The 24,827-nt window shown below is 38.0% G+C and overlaps 3 protein-coding genes and 1 long non-coding RNA gene across 12 annotated transcripts; 1 reads left to right on the forward strand and 3 right to left on the reverse strand.

The window, feature by feature from the left end:
- Positions 1-2,027: 2,027 nt before the first annotated feature.
- On the forward strand, positions 2,028-5,066 carry LOC111454551 (catalase isozyme 3). The gene is made up of 6 exons (XM_023096050.1): positions 2,028-2,138; positions 2,436-3,584; positions 3,662-3,751; positions 3,855-3,925; positions 4,615-4,708; positions 4,797-5,066. Exons 1-6 carry the CDS (start codon positions 2,124-2,126, stop codon positions 4,854-4,856), a joined length of 1,479 nt encoding a protein of 492 aa, XP_022951818.1. The 5' UTR covers positions 2,028-2,123; the 3' UTR covers positions 4,857-5,066.
- Positions 5,067-5,589: 523 nt separating this feature from the next.
- LOC111454029 (probable serine/threonine-protein kinase PIX13) lies at positions 5,590-7,361 on the reverse strand. Of its 2 annotated transcripts, XR_002712351.1 has the most exons (6): positions 6,918-7,361; positions 6,664-6,799; positions 6,444-6,580; positions 6,245-6,368; positions 5,732-6,165; positions 5,590-5,682 (listed from the first exon to the last, which is right to left on the reverse strand). XR_002712351.1 is itself a non-coding variant. In XM_023095301.1 (5 exons), exons 1-5 carry the CDS (start codon positions 7,224-7,226, stop codon positions 5,807-5,809), a joined length of 1,065 nt encoding a protein of 354 aa, XP_022951069.1. In that variant the 5' UTR covers positions 7,227-7,361; the 3' UTR covers positions 5,590-5,806. The 2 variants fall into 2 exon arrangements, 1 of the variants encoding a protein (XP_022951069.1); XM_023095301.1 differs by having other exon boundaries at positions 5,590-6,165.
- A 6,575-nt stretch (positions 7,362-13,936) lies between these two features.
- Positions 13,937-17,060, reverse strand: LOC111454141 (probable serine/threonine-protein kinase PBL21). Its single transcript, XM_023095479.1, has 5 exons — positions 16,297-17,060; positions 16,035-16,224; positions 14,814-15,205; positions 14,280-14,624; positions 13,937-14,179 (listed from the first exon to the last, which is right to left on the reverse strand). Exons 1-4 carry the CDS (start codon positions 16,531-16,533, stop codon positions 14,334-14,336), a joined length of 1,110 nt encoding a protein of 369 aa, XP_022951247.1. The 5' UTR covers positions 16,534-17,060; the 3' UTR covers positions 13,937-14,179; positions 14,280-14,333.
- A 782-nt stretch (positions 17,061-17,842) lies between these two features.
- Positions 17,843-24,745, reverse strand: LOC111454142. 8 transcript variants are annotated; one of them, XR_002712379.1, is made up of 7 exons: positions 24,683-24,745; positions 24,523-24,621; positions 23,569-23,821; positions 22,771-23,394; positions 22,100-22,308; positions 18,191-18,397; positions 17,843-18,025 (listed from the first exon to the last, which is right to left on the reverse strand). It is a non-coding gene; the product is annotated as an uncharacterized LOC111454142 (long non-coding RNA). The 8 variants fall into 8 exon arrangements; XR_002712381.1 differs by lacking the exon at positions 17,843-18,025 and having other exon boundaries at positions 18,103-18,397; positions 22,771-22,888; positions 23,213-23,394; XR_002712383.1 differs by lacking the exons at positions 17,843-18,025; positions 18,191-18,397 and adding exons at positions 18,731-19,554; positions 19,633-19,711.
- Positions 24,746-24,827: the final 82 nt, after the last annotated feature.

The raw sequence follows: 24,827 nt of genomic DNA on the forward strand, positions 1-24,827 counted from the left end.
CTCATGCACGTTGTGGAAATTTCTCCAACATGTTTCTGTACGGATGCATACTCATGAATGGATACTTCGTAGTCAGTCCTAGATTGTACATATATAAGATTACCTAGTGGGTTCATGCGGGCATGCGTAAACCGTGGGTAAAGAATTACAACACATCCAACTCTATTCGGAAAAGAAAGTAAAGCTTAAATAATAGTCACAAAAAAGTTAGGTCCTACTATGAACCATAATTATTATACTATTGCATTTTCCCTCAAAATTGTTGCAAATGACGTGTAATTGTAATAATTTTTCATATGGTAAAAGTTATGTTGTTTTTTTTTCCTAAATAGTATCCATAGAAATTGAGGCAATAAACAAAAATACTTTCAGTTCGCTCGTGGATTTGAATTGATTTGATTTGATTTTTGGTCATAAAAGTCAAACAACTTGAAATGTTGTGAGCATGTGATTGTAAATGTAATGACTAATAAAATTATAATAAATTGCGTAGAAATCACGGATCTACACAATGGTATGATATTGTCCACTTTGAGCATAGGCTCTTCTACCAATGACATCCTATACTATAGAGCCTTGTACACCAATGACATCCTCTGAAGTCTATGGAGCCCTCGAACAAAATACACCATTTGTCCGACACTTTATTTACTTTTGACTACACTTTCGAGACTCATAACTTCTTTATTCGACATTTGAAGGTTTTATTGACATGACTAAGTTAAGAGCATGACTTTGATACCATGTTAGGAGCCACAAATCTTCACAATAGTATAATGTTGTCAACTTTGAGCATAATATTGTTCTTGTGACTAAAAAGACTTCGGGACATGTTTTAGATAAAGATGTTTTAAAGCAAGAGAACATATTCCTAATTTGAGTAGCTTTGAAAACATCAATTTCCTTGCCCTTTTAGAACATAGTCTTCTTGTTTATGGATTTGAAAGCTTAGAAATGCTTAGACTATTTTACCTAAAGATGATTTATTTTATCGAAGGGATAGAGTTTAGACTAGAACGTAACTGCAAGGCTAAGAGCTTTTTTGACACAATCATGTTACGACTCGTTTAGAGCTTGTTTCCTATTTAATTTGTTAAATATTCATGTTCAGGATTTGAAATCCGTATTCAACCCCTAATAATTCCAACATTCTTTTGTGAGAAAGACACGTCACATACTCCTTGTTTCTACTTCTAAGAGTGAAAACTATTCCTACAAATCAATACGAGTCATTTCAGCATGTTATGTCCTCACTTACATGCATCCTTTTAAAATTTCCTCGAAAGTAGGTCACCTAACATAGAATTACTCCAAACAAATCTGTTTAATTCTAGAGTCTATAATTGAGCCATGGAAAAGGAAGTTGCACATTGTACCAGCTTTCGGTCATCATATCTTTTAAATATTAAATATAATTTTAAATTTTTGAGAACGGAATAATTTTATTATTATTATTTCTGCATTATTGGGATAATAATTTATTTTTTATTTTCAAGATATGGTTTATGGGACAACATGGGCAAACGATGTCGGGTCCATTACCGAAAGAGACACTTCACCAAATTATTGAATTTAATCGATGATGAAAACTTTAGGTAACATTATTTAATATTTAATGAATTTTTTTTTTCTAGAAGATAAATATTTAATGACCTTATCCATAATCTTAAGCTCATCATAATTCCTTACTAAAAAAGTAATTCTAAATTAATAAATTAATTTTAAAATATTGGAAATCCAATTAATTATTTAAAAAATAAATAAAAGATAAGATTTTAAGATTTGAATTTAGAAAGAAGGCCCACGTATGATTGGGAAAGGACAATTTAGGGCATTATTAGATAACTCTCTATCTAGAACTGGAAGGACAAAATGGGAAAACGACACCAAAAATATCTTCCGATTTTTCCACGCCCTCAAAGCTCCACTGTTAGCGATATCTCCATTTGACTGTTTGGACTCCGACGTGTCGACTTTTCCTTCCCTACCCCTGTCGGTGACTGTGCAAATTCAAGCTTATAAACCCCACCACCTTCTCCGCCGTTTCATCATCCTCCACTTCCACTCCTTTCACTTGCAACTCTCTCTCTCTCTCTCTCTCCGCCGTCTCTTCCTCCGCCGCCATGGATCCCTACAAGGTATTGCTAGGTCCCTTTTTTCGATTTTATCGAACCTGTTCGGCTGTGTCTTACGTTGGCTAATTAAAAGAATGATTTTAGATTTTGTTAATGATGATTGAACGACGAATCCCATGTCGACTAATTAAATGATTGATTGTGAATTTATAAGTAATGAAGGCGTCTCGAGAAGTTAAAATTATGAGAGCTTAGGTTCAAAGTGTATGTAGAATGGTTGTTTTTGAGGCTACGTTGATATGAAAAGTAAAAGTAAGATCATGAGAATTTATGCTTAAATTTACTCTTTTTAATTGCTAGTATCGCCCCTCAAGCGCCTACAACACGCCCTTTTGCACCACCAACTCCGGTGCACCAGTATGGAACAACACCGCCGTCATGTCGATCGGAGAACGAGGTCCCATCCTTCTAGAAGACTACCAACTCATCGAAAAAATTGCAACCTTCACACGCGAGCGCATCCCGGAGCGTGTAGTCCACGCAAGAGGAGCCAGTGCCAAAGGATTCTTTGAAGTAACCCACGACATTTCCGACCTCACTTGCGCCGACTTCCTTCGCGCCCCCGGAGTCCAAACTCCAGTCATCGTCCGATTCTCCACCGTCATCCACGAACGCGGTAGCCCCGAGACTCTCCGCGATCCTCGTGGCTTCGCCGTGAAATTCTACACACGAGAAGGCAACTTCGACTTGGTCGGTAATAACTTCCCGGTCTTCTTCGTCCGCGACGCCATGCAATTCCCCGACGTCATCCGCGCGTTCAAACCAAACCCTAAATCCCATCTCCAAGAACCATGGAGATACCTGGATTTCTGTTCTTACCACCCCGAAAGTCTATTGTCGTTCGCTTGGTTTTACGACGACGTCGGCATCCCGATCAACTACCGCCACATGGAGGGCTTCGGCGTACAAGCCTACTCCTTAATCAACAAATCCGGCAAAGCCCGGCTCGTGAAATTCCATTGGAAACCCACTTGTGGGGTTAAAAGCATGATGGAGGAGGAAGCCATTAGAATTGGTGGGACGAACCACAGCCATGCCACTCAAGATCTATACGAGTCAATAGCCGCCGGGAACTTCCCGGAGTGGAGGCTCTACATTCAAACAATTGATTACGAGGATCAGAATAATTACGATTTTGAGCCGTTGGATACGACGATCACTTGGCCGGAGGATGTGGTGCCGTTGCAGCCGGTGGGGCGGTTGGTGTTGAACAAGAACATAGACAATTTCTTTGCAGAGAATGAGATGTTGGCGTTCTCCATGTCGTTGGTGCCTGGGATTCATTACTCCGATGATAAGATGTTGCAAGCTAGGAGCTTTGCTTATGCTGATACTCAAAGGCATCGCCTTGGCCCTAATTACCTTCAGCTTCCGGTCAATGCTCCCAAGTGTCCGCATCATAATAACCATCATGAGGGGTTTATGAACTTCATGCATAGAGATGAAGAGGTTTGTTTGTTCGTAATTGTCGCATGTTTTAATTTTATAAAGCTATTTTGTTGATGGGTTTTGTGTAATTTTGGCAGGTGAATTACTTTCCTTCTAGATATGATCCTTGCCGGCATGCTGAGAAGTTTCCGATGCCGCCCAATGTGTTGACCGGAAAAAGAGAGAGGGTCTGTTCGTCCGTCCGATGATTTTTCTTGTTGTTTAATGTGTTTTGTGTTAATAATTGGATGAGGAGTTAATGGAGAGATTGTTTGTTTGGGAAATTTTCAGTGTGTGATTCCAAAGGAGAATAACAACTTCAAGCAAGCTGGGGATAGATATCGATCATGGGCACCGGACAGGTACTCAACTGTTGGAAATCATAGACCCTTTATAATAGTATAATATTGTCCACTTTTGAGTGTCATGAGGCTCGACTCCTTTAAAGTCTTCGAACAAAGCACACCCTCAACACTTGAGTCACTTTTGGGCCTATGAAGTCCTTGAACAGCCTCCCCAGGCTCGACTCCTTTTCTAGAACCTTCTTGTTTGACATTTGAGTCACTTTTAGGCCTATGGAGCCCTCGAACAACGTCTCATTAATCGAGGCTCGACTCCTTTTCTAAAGCCTTCGAACCATGCACACCCCTTGTTCGACATTTGAGTCACTTTTGGGCCTACGGAGCCCTGGAATAGCCTCCCCTTAATCGAGGCTCGACTCATTCTCTGGAGCCATCGAACAAAGTGTACTCTTTGTTCGATGTTTGAGGATTCTATTGGCATGGCTAGATTAAGAGCATGACTCTGATACCATGTTGGGAATCATGAACTCTCCAGAGTTGTATGATATTGTCTGCTTTTAGCATAGCCTCTCATGACTTTGCTCTTGGTTTTCCCATAAGTCCTCGTACCAATGGAGATGTATTCTTTACTTATAAACTCATAATCATTCTCTAAATTAGCCCACGTGAGATCCCTCCCAATAATCCTCAACACTAAGAAACTGTAATTGAGAAAAGAAATTAACTATAGCCATGTGGTTCATATCCAGGCAAGATCGGTTTGTGAAGCGGTTTGTGGAAGCGTTGTCAGATCCTCGCGTGACACACGAAGTTCGCAACATATGGATCTCTTATTGGTCTCAGGTAAGCTGATATTGTCCACTTTTAGTATAAGCTCTCATGATTCCGATAATGTCGATATTAATTGAGAGTTAATTTGAACATGGCACAGGCTGATAGGTCTCTGGGGCAGAAGATAGCGTCTCGACTAAACGTGAGGCCGAACATCTAAGAAAAAGAAGCAAGCCCAACACTAGTATTAGTACATGGGGGTTTCCCTTGCAATGGGTGATGTTAATATGCTAAAGTAAGGGCTTTTTAATTTTGGTGCTTTGTTGCTCCCTATAAAAAAAAATGGCCTTTTCGATATCGAACTTATAAACGTATGGAAGCTTAAACTCTATTGTACAGCTTTGGATTCGTTTCGTATCAGTGATAAAAATGTCTTCCAATCGTAATCATATAAATCATATTGAAATCAGAAGCAATAAGAATGAAATTGTAATCATATAAATCATATTGAAATCAGAAGCAATAAGAATGAAATTGTATTGAGTCGGTTTAAATTAAAGTTAACTAAAATTATAGTCAAAATTACGTCGGTGTTGAACATTTAAGATTAAACTAAAATATGCATAATAATGGGTAGAGGGCTCGTAGTACTCCTTTTCTTTGCTGAATCACTTACTAAAAGACGTGCACGCTGAGACTGACTACTAAGACAGACGGTGGACTCTAGGAATGATATGTCACCACTTAGAGCCTGTGACACACTAGAGGGTACTATTGAGGAAGATTCGATTGTGATCCGTGGGGAGCTTATGTTTGAGATTGGGACATTGTAAAGTTTTTCCTAAAATCCCAAATAAAAGAATACTATATGTTCGTGCTCGATTAAGTTTTGAAAAATATTTATAGCACGCACCCAATAACGAACATAACTAAATGCTTTATTCTCCCAAAAATAATCAAAATATTTTCTAAAATATTCATATTATATATATATAAAGTGACCAAGTTATGTTGATACATACACTATTCAAATCTACGAACTAAAGGGAAATAAAAAAAAAAAAAGAAAAAAAGAAAAACGAGCCAATGTTTCAAACCCACAGAGAAGGGATAAAAAGCCCAATGGGCCTCCAATTGTTGGGCTTTGAGTGGTTGGAGCGAGCCCAAAAGCTAATAATGGGTGGGCGTCCTAGCCCTTGATTTGGGCTCCTTGGGCCTATCTTTAAGGGTACTAACTTTCTCCAGAATCTCCAACACCTGTTCCATGGAGGGCCGGTTTCTAGGGTTCTGCTCCAAACATTTCAAAATGAGTTCGGCTAAGGCCCAGGCTCCTTTCGGCGAGTAGTCGTCCCCAAGCCTTGGGTCCATTAGCTTCTTTATCTTCTTCTTGTGGGCCAGTGACGGCTCGGCCCACTCCACCAAGTTGTGAGACCGACTGGGCCGGTTTGGGTCCACTGCTCGCAGCCCAGTTAGCAGCTCAAGCAGCACCACACCGAACCCATACACGTCACTCTTTATGTACAAATGTCCTACAAATTTCAAAATAAAATAATATCAGAAATCATTATTTTATATAATAATTGGGAAGGGCAGGGAGGTAAATAGTACCAGTTGCAATGTACTCGGGTGCAGCGTAACCGTAAGTGCCAACTGGATTTGTGCTGACGTGGGTGTCTCCATTAGATGGGCCGAATTTTGCAAGCCCAAAATCTGACAGCTTTGCGTGGAAATCCTGAAAAAGAAAAATTCAATTTCAATAAATAAATAAATAAAGTCCCACACGTGTGAACGTATTCTTGAATCTTACCCCATCCAGAAGAATATTCGACGCCTTGAAGTCGCGGTAAATCACGCTCTTCTCCGACGTGTGGAGGAACGTTAAACCACGCGCCGCCCCTGTGGCTATTTTGATCCTTGTTTCCCATGAAAGAGGCTCCACACCTTCTGCAAAAAAAAAAAAAAAAGGTGGGTTTTAGTTGAAAATTAAAAAAATTAAAAACCCAGAAAATGGTTTTTTTTACACATACTTCGAAATAAGTGATTTTCCAAGCTTCCTCTCTGCATGTGTTCATAAACAAGTAGAAATTGCTTCTCTTCCCAGCAATATCCGATCAATTTCACCACATTTGGATGGCTAAATTTCCCCAGAAAATCCACTTCCGCCTGCACTTCAAAATCAAATTAAAAATTTTAAAAAAAAAAAAAAACCCAATATTTTAATAATAATAATAATAATAATTGAGAAGAGAGAGAAGATGTGGAGTGTGAACAGAAGAAATACCTTCCATTCGCGAAGACCCTGAGAGCTGTCGGGGTTTGACTTTTTCACGGCAACAGGAATTCCGACGCCGACCTTGGACGGCGCGTAGGTTTTCTCATCGACCCAGCCTTTGAAGACTCTCCCAAATCCGCCCTCCCCCAGCATGGTGTCGGGCCGGAAATTCCTGGTGGCCGTCTTCAACTCCGACAAGGTGTAGACTTTGAGATTCCGGGGCGTGGTGGAGGCGTGGCGTTGGGAGGAGACTGGGGAGGAGGGCTTGGTGGGCGGCGGGGTGTGGGTGTCGACGGGAGTGCCGCAGAGGTTGCCCATGGAGCGCAGTGATGAAATTGTGGGTATTGGATCAAAAGGTTTGAAAGAGTATATATAAGAAACAGAGGAAAACAGAGTTGGCGGAAGGAGGCAGGAAATTATGGGGTAAAGAAATTAAGGTTTATAAAGGGAAAAAGAGAAATTTTGGAGCTTGATTTGTGTTCTTGTTATGATGTTGTTTTATCCTCATCAGACCGTCCAAAATCTGTGCTCACATCATCATTTTAACTTAATAATTAACAAATCAATCCTCCAAGTTGCTACAATAATTCATGTTACCATCAATGTCATTCCTCAATTTCAACTCATTTAACTAATTCTCCTAACCAATTTTACACTCTTAATAGTCTGAGTAATCGACAATCCATGTCAATATCGGTCGAGAACACATGAGTTTAGGTGAGATTAGGGGTTTCGAACGAGCATGGAGGGTTGAATGCAAGACGAAAATGCTTAATATTGAAGGAATTGGCACTGAAAGTCGAGCGAGAAACTCATCCTGCAAGGAGAAATGTCATTTGTTGATTTGAGAGATTGGTAAAAGTAAAGGACTCAGTGTACGAATGACAACGCCTGCTGCTGAGTAGTTCCTGGAATAAAGTATGTACAATTTATTTCATATTTTAGTCATGTTTTGTTATAATCCAAACTCACCGCTAATAGATATTATTTGTTTTGGGTTGTTATGTAACACTGTCAGTCTCACGGTTTTAAAACGCGTCTATTAGAGAGAAGTTTTCACCCTTTTACAGGGAATGCTTCATTCCCCTCTCCAATCGAATTGGGATCTTACAATCCCACCTCCCTTGGGGCTAGCGTTCTCACTGTCACAGGCAGATGTCTGGTTCAGATACCATTTGTAATCACCCAAACCCACTACTAATAGATACTGATTTTTTAGCTTTCCCTCAATGTTTTAAGACGGAGTTTTCACACTCGTTAAAGAATGGTTTATTTCCGTCTCACATCTATGTGGAATCTCACATGTTTTGTATTGGTAAGGTATCGTAATATTATTTTTCAATTTTGAAGTTTTTTTTTTTTTTTAGTTTATATATATAATTTTTGCTGCAATAAATGTGGAGATGTAACTTTCAACTGCACCAAAATAAATTTATTGACTTGGCAATTATTTTCGATATTTATTTTTTCTAAAGAAATTTAGTCAAGGCGACTTTAATTGGGTCGGAGGCGACCTTAAAACACTCGACTAGTGCTTATCTGATGATCTTAGCATTTTTTTAAGACTTATCGAGACAGAAAAACCAAATAATGTGCTAACTAAGAACTCTCGAGTCCCACCAATACTTCATAACGTCCTCTTGAGCCTCAAGATACCGTCAACCCTCACAATTTGCTTGGGCACGTTTGAGAGTTGACTCATAAGCCAACTTTATGTTCGAGATCTCTTAAACATTGATCCATCTGAGCCCATCGAGACCTAAGTTTTCTCATGTTCATGTTTAGTCATTTTTGCATACCATGTTAGAGTTTGACCCTATATTTCAACCTCCGACTCGTAGAAAATGGCACAATGTTAGCACACCTCTACCACCTAACATTATCCTCGATAATACATTTCCAAACAAAGACGTTTAAGACGAACGAACGAACGAAAAAAAAAAAAAAAAACATTGGATTAGAGGAATTGGAAAAGGGGAAGTTGTCCCCACCAAAGCCTTTGCCATTTATTTCAATAAAGTAGTTCCTTAGATGCCCTCAACTTCCTCCCTTTAATTGCTTTTACTTAGTCCAACTGCATGTTTTTCACATTCTAATCAATTTTATGGTAAATTTCTCCGAAGTCATTCAGGTCTCCGTTCATTCATATACTCTTCATTTACTGACGTATCACATATTCTAAGTTTAAAATTTTAATGAGTTTGAAACTGATTACTTGAAACAATCATCTTCGGTTATAATATCTAAGAGTAGAGATATATGAAATGCTTGAAAGGATTGGAGGTTACTACTATCTATACTATAATATTAAGTTGTAGTTGCGTAATTTTAATTATATACTGTAAATGTATAGGCGAGTTTTGATGAAGTGATAGGAGTGCTCGAGTATTAACTTCAGAACATATGATGATTCTGAGTCATATATTCAGTCATTAAATCAAAACATATGATCTAATTACTATATCAAACCCCAAGACCATGAATTTAGGATGGCGAAGAATGTTTAAATTTGATGATTTTGAGTCATATCTCCGATAAAAAAAAAACCCCAAAAACTAGTTAATCTCGACCGATTTTTGGGTCGTTTTCCATCAGTATACCACTGGCTACTTTTCGAAGTTACGGTCAATATTTTTCGATATCATTGTGAAAAAAAATGTTCAAATTTGATTATTTTAAGTCATAGCTTCCGTAAGAAATTCAAAAAAATAGTTTCGTTCTCCGATAGCAACAGTTTGACGGTTAAGTTTTTAATATTTTAATAAATATTTAAAATTTCATATTTGTGTATAATAATTGATTTACATTAATTAATTTAACAATTATATGATGCTATGAATAAACATAGAGTAATTTGAAGTAAAAAAAATAATAATAATAAAGTGAATAAAATCTGATACAAATCCAATAGCTCGACATTAATTATTAAAAGGTTAGGTCAACTTTACATTAATTTTATATATATATTGGAGAACTTTATTATTACAAAAGTCGTCAAATTCAATTTAATAAGTTTGGGCAAATGGTCAATTTCAAATATCAATATTTATATATTAACTTTTCGTGCATCATTAACGATTAAAATATTTGTAGCGTTCGATAATTAATTTTATTTATTTACCCTTCTAACTTATAAGCTTTTCCTCGACTTATTTCGCTTAAGCTCAACTTAAGTTCGTGGCGTGGAAGTTTGATCTGAGCTGTCAATTTTTATGGTTTGTTCTTAGGGTTTTTGTTTAGATGTTTTGCTAGTCCCTTTCGTCATTGTCGTCATTATCATCATAGACCTATAGCTAGTAGGTCCTTGAGGCACGACTGGCAATGGTTTCCAACTCATAGTTCTCATCTCGAACACTATTCTTAGATTCTAGGGCTTAGTTGATATCTCCCTAGTTCACAACGTAAAAGTTATATGTAGGTTGACATTTTTTTGGTCAACTCAACTTGACTACCCAAATTTTGGGTTACAATCCAACTCAACCTTACCTCACTTTTTAAAAAATTAAGAGTATATAACGTTCGTAACCAATATTAAAAATTAAATGTTTGATATTTGAATTTTATGATATCTTAGTTATTAATGTAATATATATTATAAAAAATAGTATCTAAAAAAAACACAGAACAGCTCAACAACTCAATCTAACCTGAAAATAGAGGGTTGAGTTGAATTGTGAACTCTATTTCAATTGCTCGGGTTACCAACCCAACTAATAAAAAATTTCTGAGGGGTAAAATTAAAAAATCAATATAATTCAACTCAATCTAACCCAACCCATGGGTTATTTGTTTTATTGTTTTGTTTGTTCGTATGAATGTCAGATACCTTGATATGTCAAGATGTCCAAATTTAAATTATATTAAAACAATATGTAAATTACATAAAGTTGAGTACGAGCACGGTTGGTATAACTCATAATCTTACGACATTTTCATATACAAACCCTATCTAAGATACGGATATTTATATATATTTTCGAGAATCAATAATATATATATATATATATATATATATATATATATATATATATATATATATATATGATTGCATACTGTGGAGTAAAGCATGAAAAGGAAAAAGGGAAGTCCACTTAGAACATGGTGTAAGGGAGAAAAGGGTCATTGAAAAAGACAGGTCTAAAGGGAGGAAGAACAAACAAAAACAACAAATCTGCCTTAAATGAAGGGACAAGAGATTAAACTTGTGACAATACTTAGTTTTGGAAAAATAAAAATAATAATAATATCTCGCGATGAGATAACCACTCACGCGCCTACAAAACCACCCACGTCTCACATTCCCTCCAACGGACAGATTTGGAGTAGACTCACTGATGGCAAAGACAGATCAAGAAGTAGCTCGTGGGTTAAGTCGAATCTAGATACGATTCAAGTGGACTCATTGATGTTGGTTGGTAATAAGTAGCTATAGAAGCCATGATCCATAACGTGACCTAGTAACAGTCAACCCACTTCGTTGGCCTTAGTCTGCATGCGGTTCAAGCTCACAGACACCCAGCGACTTGTGCACCACCTGAATTAACCCGTAACCTGACCTGGCTCAGAAACTCATGCGCGCTTCTGCCTCGTAGTCGACCCGTAAACCCAAGTCAATCATGTTTTTGACCCGTGCCCCCACAATCTTCAGCTTGGCACGCTCTAGCAGCTCCAAATCGACTTAAGCGATGTATTTAGCTCGAATGTGAGTTATTCCAAGTTTTGGAGATTATTCCTTACATTTTGTGCCATTCTAGAGCTATTTCTAACATTTTTGGGAGCAATCATGGTCAGTGTGACTTCATTTATTTTGGTAAGTTTAAATTACTTTTTCGCTAAGAAAATTAAATTAGTTAGCATGTTGGATGAATTAAATTATAAATCATGTCCTAACTCGAGAACGTGGGTTTACATAGGTGGGTTTGGACTTAAGGAGCATTTTCGAACCAACTTTAGGACTATTTGGTGACTCCGACTCAAGTTAACCAAGCAATCGTCCCTACTCTTAGTTTGATTAGGTGCCTCATGGCCCCTGGACGTGTCATAAGTATGATGTTATGCTATGTTACATGCTATGCTATGTTATATTATATTATATCATGTCATGTTATGTTGTACTTTGTTATGTCATGTTATGTCATGATGATATGTTGTGTTATCTTATGTGATGTTAGGTTATGTTGTACTATGTTAGATCATGCTATGTCATGTTGGACTATGTTGCTTGCTGTAGTAATATGGTATGATGATGACAATCTACGATACGTAAACCTCCATAGTCTATGTCATGTAATCTATGTTATGTATGAAAGACTTGAAATGAATTATATATGCATAATTTATAGATTCACTCTGATATAGATGAGTAGAGATTTGACTTGCTTCATTTGACGTGCTTCATATGCTATGGTTTTAAGCTATGGGACCTCAATACACAAATGCATGCATTTGTGTATTATATACATCGGAATACTTCTCCGTTATAATAATACAGACATGTACCTTACGACTTACGACGTTTATACTTGTCATGATGCTATGCAGGTCCTTTCCCTCTGTGGTGTCTGACAATCCGTTAACAATTGCTAGCTCGACAAGCCAGGGCCAAGAGGTACGTGAGCTCACATGGTGGGTCCATGTGCGCATGTGTGAGCCATGTGTAGAAATATACTACACATCTAACACTACCATGATTGAAAAGTTGTCCAAAGCAACACAATGATGTTTTAAAAATGATAAGTCTCACCATATTGCATATGTTTGCATTTTTCAATTTCAACATTACTGCATATTTCTTAAAACACTCAAGTCATGTGCTACTCTTATTATTCAAGTAAAGAAAAGGCACCCTCAATGACGTCACGAAGAAAGCCACGGAACCCGTGTTAGAGTAGTTACATTTATGTCTATTTAGTAGCTCTTAGGTTAGATCAAGGCATTCTTTTATTTCTCTGGTTCGTTTCACATGTTTTTCCACTTTATTGATTTTGTTTTTAAAGATTCTACTACAAACGTTTAAATTAATAACATCACTTATGAAATACTTTAAATGAATGCTTTTGCACTTAACAATTACCGTTAAAAAAAAAAAAAGGTTGTTACGGTTGAATGAAAGTCCCACATCGGCTAATTTAGGGAATGATCATGGGTTTATAATAAAGGAATACTATCTCCATTGGTATCAAGCCTTTTGGGGAAGCCTAAAGCAAAGCCATGCGAGCTTATGCTCAAAGTGGACATCATAACATTGTAGAGAGTCGTGTTCATGTAACTAAAGAAAGTACGAAAAAGCATAGGAGAGCACGTGAAGAAAAAACAACAAAGCCAAGACAAAAGGGCTTCACATAAAAAAGCTGATCCAATCTTGTAATGGGTTTCTTTTTTTTGATCTTTTTTGGTATATAAAAACAAAACGAAGGAGAGTTGCTTTCAATGAATTTTTCTTTGGTAGAGAAAGTGATAACTTAATTAATTAATGAGGCGACGTACAAGTCCACGTTCTATTCATCAATGACCCGTTAAAAGTGGGTTGAGTTGCCCAGTCAACAGTCAACAGTCAACCCATCCCAACATTATTCATTCCCTACCCTTTTCTCCTTTACATTTTCACAAACCACCTCCACCAAAAGTCACCAAAACTCCTTTCTTTCATACTTTCTTCCCTTTCAAACGAGACCCTTTTAAGAATAGTCCTAAACGAGACCCTTTTAAGGATAGTCCTACACGAGACCCTTGAGAATACGCCTTACGGCTAATGGTGAATGGTTAACGATGGCTCTGATCCCTGGTTTTGCTGGAATAGGCAATATCAATGGCTCAAAAGTTGGTGGTTGGTTGCCATATTTTATGAAGTTTCTTAGATCTACAGGTCAGTGTATTGACTATTTGAGCTGACAAATCCATTTTTGCAGCTATAAACAAACAAACTTAAGACCCAACATCATCATTCAATGCACGTATTCTAGCCAGCTCGGAAACGAAACTTTTTGGAGCTTTCCTAATTCTTATTCGAACTCCTACGTTGCAAAACGAGAGAAACGTTTGTACTATTCATATCGTAACTCGTATTTTCCATTCTATATAAAAGAATATTGTATTTAAAAAAAATTCAGGGATCCTCTTACCAACAGCATACAGATACCATTTACGAGTAGTACGCACCTAATACATACCTTGGAACATCCCGAGTAGCTTCGTGGTCCACACGCTGAAATGAATTGATATGTGTCTTTCGACAAGCTGCTTTCGGCTGACGTAGGTGTAAGCATCTCCTCCTTTGAATCAAATATCACATCAGTCACAGAAGAGAGCCGTGTGCTTACAAAAGTATGATGAAATGCTTTAAAAGAAACTTTGATATGTTAGACTCCTTACATGGCTTGTTCGGCGACTTGTATACAGCAATCTCCAAACAGATGTTTAGCCATTTCACGGACTCGATAGCTCGGCATTGGTGTATCCATTCTGTTGTGAAAGTGATCGTTGTAGCGAGGAACGCTGAGTCCTACCAATGTGTAGTTCTTGTAAATAAGTTCGAGAGGCCAAGTATTCGAGTGCTACAATAATTTCACCAATATGAGGGCGAAATGATGGTTGTTCCTGAAGACACATTGCAGTAACTGCAACTGCTTGTTGCAAACAACGAAGAGGGAAACGTCCTTCCAATAGGGGATCGACTAATTGCCCGAACTTTCTTCGGTCCTTCAGGAAAGGATGAGACTGCAGATTGTATAGAAGATAATGACACAAATTATCCTAAGAAAACGTCAGCAGTTATACTCTCGACTCTCGAAATATACGACTGTATCGGATAGGGAATGCCACGAGGCTAAAAGTCCTACACAAGCTCAAATACGAAATCAGCGAGTTGAATTGGCTTTGAGCAAACGAAGTTATTAGATTACTAACCCAAGAAACTAGGCTCTGCTCCCCTGTTCTCCTTGTAGTATCGATTGCCTTACGACCTGTAATAAGCTCGAGCAGAACCACGCCGAAGCTGTAAATATCGGATTTGAGGGTTAACTTGCCACTCATGGCGTACTCTGGAGCACAATAGCCATGTGTTCCCATGACTCTAGTTGAAACGTGAGTATTGTCACCGACCGGTCCTAGTTTAGCGAGACCGAAATCTGAAAGCTTCGGATTAAAGTAATTGTCCAATAAGATATTAGCTGATTTCAAGTCACGGTATATGACCGGGGGATTTGCTTCACAGTGGAGATATTCGAGGCCTCGAGCAGCACCGATTGCAATCTTGATCCTTGTATTCCAACTCAGTGGCTCTTTGTCACTACCCAAATCTGAAATAAAGAAGATTCATCGTCAAGGATCAAATCTATAACCGCCCAAGCCCACCACTAACAGATATTGTCCTCTTTGGACTTTCCCTTTCGGACTTTCCCTCAAGGCTTTTAAAACGCGCCTATTAGGGAGAGGTTTCCACACCCTTATAAAGAATGCTCCGTTCCCCTCACCAACCGATGTGGGATCTCACAATCCACCCCTCTTCGGGGCCTAGCGTCCTCGTTGGCACTCGTTCTCCTCTCCAATCAATGTGGGGTCTCACACTCCACTCCCCTTCGAGGCCCAGCGTCCTCACTAGTACTGTTTCTTATTTCTAAGCAATGTGGGATCTCACAATCCACTCCCCTTCGGGACCCAACGTCCTCGCTGGCACTCGTTCTCCTGTCCAATCGATGTGGGATCTCACAGTCCATTCCCCTTCGAGGCCCAGCGTCCTCACTGGTACTCGTTCCCCTTCCACACCCTTACAAAGAATGATTTGTTCCCCTCTCCCACCGATGTGGGATCTCACATTATTTGTAACAGCCTAAGCTCACTGCTAGCAGATATTGTCTTCTTTGGGCTTTCCTTTTCGAGCTTCCCCTCAAGGTTTTTGAAAGGCGTCTGCTAGGGAGAGGTTTCCACACCCTTACAAAGAATGTTTCCTTCCCCTCTCCAACCAATGTGGGATCTTACAATCCTCCCCCTTCAGGGCCCAGCGTTCCTATCTCCAATCAATATAAGATCTCACAAAAATAGCTTTAATTGTTGAAATGTGTTCATATGAACTATAACTTAAACAAATCTAAAACGAATATGGAAGACTGCAAAAAGAAGAAGATTTACCAAAAAGGTGATCATCCAAGCTTCCCATAGGCATGAACTCATAAACCAAAAGCCTCTCATCTCCATCACTACAGTAACCAATCAAGGTAACAAGATTGGGATGGTGTAGCAAACTCAACATAAGAACTTCCACAAGGAATTCCTGAAACCCTTGACGCCCATCACGATTAAGCTGTTTAACTGCAACAATCTGCAAAGAAGAACAAATGGTACAACTCAAATGAATTTTCCCCCAATAATTGTCATAGCTATGCAACTTTACCTGCCCTGTTTCCAAACGCCCTTTGTAGACGCGTCCAAACCCACCCTCGCCAAGCAAATCCACTTCCTTGAACCCTCTTGTGGCTGCGGCGAGTTCACGGAACTTGAAACTACGAACAGCACCGCTCCCCTTTGAACAGCCCTCACCAAAACGAAGGGATTCAAATTCAACACCATTATCAATTTCGACTCTGTTCCCATCTTTAGTGTGAGAACTAATACAACAAAAGCAACTCATATCGGTCAAACCCTAATGAAAAACCCATCAATCATGAAGAATCGCTACCGAAATAACCATTTATGAATCAAACACAAAAGCCCTAGCCATTAATCGCTGCGAAACTGAAAATATTTTGTAAGAGATGCATCGTTTTCTCCTCCTCCCCCTCCGAATCGGAGAGATTAAGAGGAGAAAACTCAAATGGCAACGAACGCGTAGAGATACAGAGGAATGATTACATTGAACAAACAGCAAAGCTAAAACCCTAAGAATAGAAAGAGAAATTAGCGGTTTAGAGCCACAGTTAGCGGGGAGTGGCTCCTGAATCGAAGCCATCTTGGTTTTTTTCTAATGGGAAAAAAGGAAAGAAGAAAATGGAAGGAAAAGGAATGTGTTGGGTGGCGGTGGACAGGTTGTGCCAGGCAGCCGCCGTTCTGATTCCTAATTCTGTTCGCCGGTTACTGATCTTTTACGTAATTGCCCTTATAAAATGCCGTTATTTACCAGACATGCCACTAGGGCGTTTCCATTTCTGGAGGCGGAGGCGGAGGAAACCGTTTTATGAAAGTCAGCGCCGTCATCATTCAGTGACGCTCTGAGTGTCTACCGAATTTTCTTTTTTATTTTTTTATTCTTACAATTTTATTGAACTTTTAGTAACACTTTTTTTTATTTTTTTTTTAATTTTAGTTTATTAAATATCTATATAAATCCATAAAGTTGACCCACGTAATAATTTTGGGATTTCGAACTCAACAATATTTGTATAAATGAATTTATAAATGGTGACAAACGTATTTTTAGGATTCAGATCAAGATTTTTTTAGGATTCAGATCAAGATTTTGAATATGATAACTTTGACATTCTTATACATCTCCGACATAGTTATTTTACTTGTGTTTACATATCAAAATAAGTTCTTCCCGTATGTTTTAACAAAGAAAATTCGTGAAATTTCTATAATTGAGATACCGAAAAAGAAAATAAATTTTATTGGTATATGTAGTAATTTTCATTTACTTTAGGTATTTTTTAGTCATCCTATCATCATAATCGCTCTCATTGTGGTTTTGATTTCATCTACAATGTGACAATCATTTCTATTTGCTTCCTTTATTAAATTTGAAATAATTTATCTTATTCTTTTTATATTTTTTTTTAACTATATAAATAAAAATTAAAAGAAAAGTGGGATTGAGGATTTAATTAATTAATAATTAAAGGGAAATTAAAACACCTTTCTTCTTGTAATGATGTTTCCTTGATCTTGACTCCATTCATTAGCCTAACTTTTTTTTTTCTTTATATAATTTCCCACAAAAAAGAAGTCATCATAAATTTGGTTTAAATTAGGAACGCCAGTCAAAGATTCTTCCTAATCGAAAATAAATAAAATAATGTCCTAATCTAACTTAAGGGTCAGAAACAACAAGAATACATCTACCCTAGCTGCAATCTCATGGTCGTCACCGCGACATCGTCATTCGTACAAAGACACTTGACATTTACCTGAAAAAATAATAGTAGTACGAGACTTGAGTATTTTAAAATGGAAATATTCAATAAGTATCTCTGGAATCAAGAAATGTAATTATATGTAATCATGTTTGGGACTCTTATTGTTTCAAAATAAAATACGTGCACATGAATTCCCAAGCAAGTTCGTATATGTACCCTTGGACCTGGCCCTTTGACTAGCGTGCACTCACGCGACCAGTATACCACGAGGGAAAGGAACTAATATAGTATCAAGGTGTACATAATACCATATCATAACATCGTAGTATACGCATCCGTACTAATCATAGTGGAGAAGTATCCTGATACACGTGAACATTCAATATGTGTGAGATCCCTATAGTTCAAAATCATGAGATGTATCTGTGATGCAAGATATAATTTCATTAATTTCATACATAACATAATCATTTTATGTCCTCTCATAATATAGTGTATAACATAGTATAACATAGCACAATTTTAAATGGATAATGTGCCAACATGATATTTCATAATATGATATATCTCATAATTACACCCTAACATAACATATCAAGTTTCATAGCCCAACATATTCACAACACAACAATAATATAATAAATAGACACTATACAATCACAAAGTACAACATGTGCAAGAGTCACAGAGCAAGCGTCGTTCATACTGCAAGCAACTCATTCAACCAAACTAGTAGTGAAGCCACTTACTTGGTTAGCCTAATCAGAGTCACTAAATATTTCTAGAACTGACCCAAATTTGTTCCTCAATGTCCGATTCAACATGTGTACCCACAACATCACATTAGAATATTACAAGCTTAACTTACCTAAAGATATCAAATAATTCCAATTTTCTTCTCAAAATAATTTAAATTGAGCAAATAGGGGTCATCCTGACCTCAAATGCTTCCAATAATGTCAAAAACACTTAAGAAGGGTAAAGAAAGTAAGAAACGAGTCCAAATAGTCTAACCCAAACCAAATGAGCTATTTAGAAGCCGTCGGAATGCACTAAGCCGAGTTGAAATAAGAGGGGTGTGGGTCGCAGTCGGGTTAACGGTTGAGCTGCAGCATGCATGGGCTGAGCCGTCTGCGTCCTGTTTTAAACACGCATGCAGAGAGGGCTGTGAATGGATTTGGGTAGCGTAGAGATTCGGCTCCGGTGGCTCAACATTGAGGACTTTCTGGATCCGGGTTCAAACCAACCCACGTTGGTCTTCCTTGGCTGATTTTCCAGTATTTCCAATTTGTCCTCCAACCTCCTCCGATAATGGTCGACATGTCTTCTCCAACCACCACTTATTCCTGGGAACTTTTCCTTGGGGAGTGTGACTGCAAAAACTCCGATTGAACCCACTTTCCATCGTCGTGCGTCCGTCCTTAAACACTCACTAAATACAATGCATACGGTTCTGAAGGGACAGATTGAAGTGCTCTTGGTCTACAGTTCCTTCCCTCTCTTGGGACACGGCGGATCTAAGGACTCTGTATAGAGGATTGTTGCTAGGAATTTGATACCTTGATCCATCACTCAATTCCCTTTAATTTGTATAATTAGTTAGATTTTTCTTAGAAAAATTAAAAATCTTTATAACTATAAGATTGCTATAAACTCACCTCTTAACTTCAAGGTTTAATTTTTATGCAGTAAATCCAAGGATGAACATCTAGGATACCTTAGAACACCATTCGCCACCTTGGAAAAGAACCAGTTTTATATCAGCCTTAAAGAGTGTTCCTTCTTATAAACGGAAATTAAATTTTTGGGGTTCATTATTGCTAGCAACAGTATAACAGTAGATCCTACCAAAATTAAAGCTATTAAAGTGGCCCTTACTAAAAACTGCTGGAAATGTGCAATTATTTTTTTGGCGTTTGGCTTTTTTTCATCGAAAGTTCATCAAAGATTTTAGTACAATTGCTTTTTCGTTATCAGTATGCTAGATGGAAATACGAATAAAGAAGCTGATGTCCTTGGTAGGAAGCATTCTCTGACTACTGTACCAAGGAGGGAGATTATTGTTTTTGAAGAGTTGGCATCTATGATGAGTTTGATGTTGATTTTTACGATATTTGGAGTAAATGTTGCCACCATGTTAACCCTAGTCACTTTCATATTGTTGATGGATATTTGTTTAAGAGCAATGTCTTATGCATACCATACACCTCCTTACATGAGCAATTGATAAAATAATTACATTTTGAGAGTTTACCCGAGCATTTAAGGAGAATTATGATGGTTGCTAAGTGTCATAGTCGTACTTTTTCAACAGTGCAACGTCGTGATCTTGACATGCTCACGACCAGCTAAAGGGAAATCCAAGCCCAATATTTATTTTTAGCCCAGCTTTGTGGCTTCGTCAAACCTTAAGCGAGATTTGTCTTCACCAACTGAACATCACTTGCGAAATTCAAGTTTGTTCGGCCACACACGCCATCTTGTGCATGCATGTTCAATTGTCTGCAACACAACCGACTTGCCTCTACACTAGGACAAGTCACTTGGCTCAATCTTACCTCTACTCGGGGCCAAAGTCTCTCATGTGCAACGTTGCTTCTCATCATGTCATCTTGGTTCCCAATTAACATGCACCATATGTCTTGACGTCATCCCAAGTCACGAGGTGTCGTCAGCCATCACAGCTCACTCAGTCATGTCATCGAGAAGGGGCTCACATGTCGTTCGTGAAATTGGGACATCCCGAATATTCATCCATCTAGGTTCAATTGAGGCATTGGTCCTCCTGTGTCCATGTCATGTCCTTTACAGACTCCATAACGGATAGCAGGTGCATAATCTAACCTCTGACACATGGAATGGGGCACAATAGCGGCACACTCGTGCCACCCAATACTGTTCTTGAAAGACCCATTTCAAAAGAAGTCACTTGAGACACTCATCTCGCAACACTCGCCCTCATTTTGACACATATATGTATCACAGGGTAGCTCACGTATGCCACAGGGCCCAGGATAGTGGAGAGCTGACATCATGCCTCCCCTAAGGTACATTTTGAGGCATTTTCGATCCTCCTCAAGTAGACATCCGGCAAACGATCATATGATGTCGTGGAGCGTCTGTCCGGTGTTCAATTGACACCAAATTTAGCGAGCATTCATATTTCATATGGACGGATTTGATTCCAAAACTGCATGCCCAAATTCCCTTCAAACCCCGACTTTCGAGGTTAAGGCTTGGGGCCCTACAAAGCCCTTCAACAAGCCCATCTTTGACACTCGTGGCCCTTATCTTGCTTATGTCTCATATTTTCTTCAATGTCCACTATGTGTGAGGTGTTAAATGATGCATCATTCTCCTCGATCGCATCATGACACTTGTCTAGGTCCTAATGTGGCCGAATGGGCACCACTTGAGAGTCGCCGCTTTGCTTGTCGCAACCTGAGAGTCACAATCTACTCTATTCAATCCTTTGCCAGTGGGGATCTCATGATTGTTCATTTGCACAAGTCTAGGATGCCTTCGAGCGTTCATGGCAAGCTCCATCCAAAGAGAAATAGGGCCTTTTCCTATTAATGAACGCTATGGTCCTAATGCCTTCAAAGTTCATCTTCTACCACACTTCAAAATTTCCACTACTTCCAATTTTTCATACCTCACAGCTTACCATGCCCCCAGTTGGTTTTCAGTTGGCTTTTGAGTTAACTCGAGAATGAGTTATCTTTAGGAAGAGTGAATTGATGTAGTGTATTCTTCAATGTACTGTATTTTTTAGTTGATTTTCTCTTTTACTGTGGCTTTACCGTGGCTTTAATCTTCTGGATTTAGTCTTAAGCCTTTCACTGTCTTCAGAAGCCAGAGTATTTACAGTTCGTCCGTAAGTAAGGCAGAGTAATCTTTAAAACTTTTAGTTTTGCTGCTGTCATTTGACTTAGTTACTGTTGCCAGTGCCTTATAGGATGGTTTGTAGCCCTTTAAATAGGGGTCCCTAGGTTTTAAGAGGTATTATTCATTAAAAATTTGAGTCAGGAACCCTCCAAGATTAGTCCTACACTAATAATATTGAGATATTCATTTCTCATTTTGAACTCCATTAAGAACAAAGATTCAAATGCAAAAGTTTACCTCAAGATTGAATTCAGTCTCGAATGGCATCAGTAATCTCCTCTTTCAGAACAGTATCTATGGGCAGTCAGTGTCGGCTTATTATGAAAGAAAGACTCGCACAAAACTCCTTATGAAGCGGAGGTCCAACTTCAAGAGGTAACGTGTGGTAGAAAATCGCTCGGTTTCCAAATCCGTAAGATACCAACAGAAATGAATTATCCAGCTACCTGCAGCCTCATTCCAACAGCAATTCAGGTGCGACTTAGTTCGTGGAAAGAATAAAAGTTCTAGCAAATGCATCACGTTCATGCTTAAGTATCAAATCTGTTTGAATCATTACATCCACATATATGATCATTATGCCCATTAACACTGTTCTACTTCTTTTGCTATCAAAAGTTTTGTTAAGTAGTAACTGGTTCAGCCTAATGGATGCCGAACTTTGAACACCTTTATCCAGCAGAATGAAACTACATATAATTATAAATTACCAACAGGCTCCTACAAGTAAATCATGAAATGCCGTTTGTAGAATTTTGAAACACAAATATGTATACTAATCCATGTTTGGTGGTCTGTCAAATTGAAAACAGAACTTCATTTTTTCAGAAAAGATGCATTCTTCATACATGCTTTGAAGTTTTCAAACATTTGAGTATCATATATGTATCCAAATCTATGTTTGCTACCTGTCTTATAGAATAGTCCTGAAGTTGCATTCTCCTTTCAGTTCCTTGTAACTTCCCCATCCTTGAATTCTCCATTTCAGCATGTCCTTTCTCTCTCGTTAGCTCTTTGCCTATCAGCCTGAAACAATTTTTTTATGTCAAATGTTCAAAATATAAATGATTCTTAGAAATGAATAGCATGCCATTTTATTTCTAGAATAGTCCCAGGGCCCTTCCTGTTTAATGTTTACAGTAATTCAATGAAAACTAAATGAATCTCATACATAGTTTTAATATCAAGCACTTGAATGTTAAAATCTCTCTTTTCATCAGTCCCTTCATTTACTACTACAAGTTTGTTCTCTTCTACTACAACCATAGCTACGCCCAGTGTTCATCATATAATGCTCCTGAAACAAAAACTTGTTTGGTTTTCACTGTGGTAGCAGGTATAAGTACTCACGTAGTATGAGAAATCAGAAGACAGCATATATCTGGTGGCCATGTGGTAAGCACTTTGGACAGAATGCGTTTGGAATGCGCGAGACAACCACCTGTCCAGTAAGAAGTAGGTGTTTGCAGAAATCACCAAGTTTACCACAATCTTTTTATCATAACTGCCCATCGAACTCAGAAGTTCAATCTCTGCACAACACCACCAAAATAGTTACTATTGGTCTTTTTTAAAAAAATGGAAATCCAAGCTTTCATTCATAAAAGATTTAGGAAACAGAACAGTTCATACGGGCTTGAAAGCACAAACCAATGAAAAAACTTTAAAAAACAACCGCCTAAAAGGAGCCAAACCACAATAATTACTTTTGGTTTGAACGAAAGTTTCCATTCTATCCAACATTGACAGGGTCTTCTCGGCACTTCCAATGCAACATCCACATTCATTGAAAATTTTCCGCATTGCACAACAGGTTTTTCGTCAGTTCCAGCATGCTTTTCACTAGCATACTTCAATTTCAAGTAGAATTGTCCAAGAGTGCACCACCCTTTACTTGACCAGGGAAGCTTACCCTGCTCTTTACTTCCACAGCATGAAAGAGCTATGTTGGACTGTTTCCTATCAATAAAATTGTCAAGGGCCTATCATAATTTTCCTTTCAATAGGAAATCCCATTTCAGATCAACCCCTTATTAACATATTATAGCATTCACTAAGAAAAAAAACATTTCAGATCAATTTTATCCAGCCAATTACTTTGGTATTATCACTTCACCTCTCTGAATGAGAAAAAAAAAAATTATTTATTTTTTATAAGTGAATTTCGTTGATGTTTGAAACTTACAAGAGGGATGTGTTATCCATGATACTTACAAATGACCTTCCTAATTTACAATGAGGAATGTATGACTATAGCAAGCTATTAGACAATTTACACCAAAAAATGGTGTGGTAAACAAAAGTTTCAAATAGCCTAATATAAGTTTGTGTCTTCTCCGTGAATACTCTTTGATTTCTTTCTTCCTATAGACTCCAAACGAAAGCCATAATGAGAATTGTCCATAGCCGAATTTCTGCATTCTTGAACAGGTTGAGACCATGTCCAATAACTCCTTTACTTCCTAGGAAAAGTGAAATCTCCTACAAATAGGTTAGGCTGAACCTTATAGTGATAGATGCATCATTCATGTATAATATTTATGACAAAAATAAAGTGAATAGATTTTCTGTAAGCTTTTAAAATGAAGAGAAATCAACTGCATAAGACTGAGCGGGAGCTCATAACTCAAGGAGCGAAGTTCTAAGGATGAGAGATGAACCTTCTTAAAGTGATCCGGGAGAGCTTGATTATCAGCAAATAGTATGCTAGCTTCAATCAATTTACTCTTTTAATATTCTTCCTGCTCTGTCTCGAAGAGCTGCTAGATATCATTATGACATGCAAAGTTGACATTGAACGAGAGAAAGAAGCGAGGATACCTGGTTGAAAAGTCATGGCAGCTTTACATTTGTGCAATTGATGCATAATTGCTCAAAACTGCACAGAACGAAGATTTAGCTTAGTCAAAATAGTGTTATAAATTCTCAGCTAAACTTAAAAAATAATAATAATAATAAAAAATTA

This window comes from Cucurbita moschata, unplaced genomic scaffold (genome assembly GCF_002738365.1).
Source record: "Cucurbita moschata cultivar Rifu unplaced genomic scaffold, Cmos_1.0 Cmo_Scf00016, whole genome shotgun sequence".
NCBI lineage: Eukaryota > Viridiplantae > Streptophyta > Magnoliopsida > Cucurbitales > Cucurbitaceae > Cucurbita > Cucurbita moschata.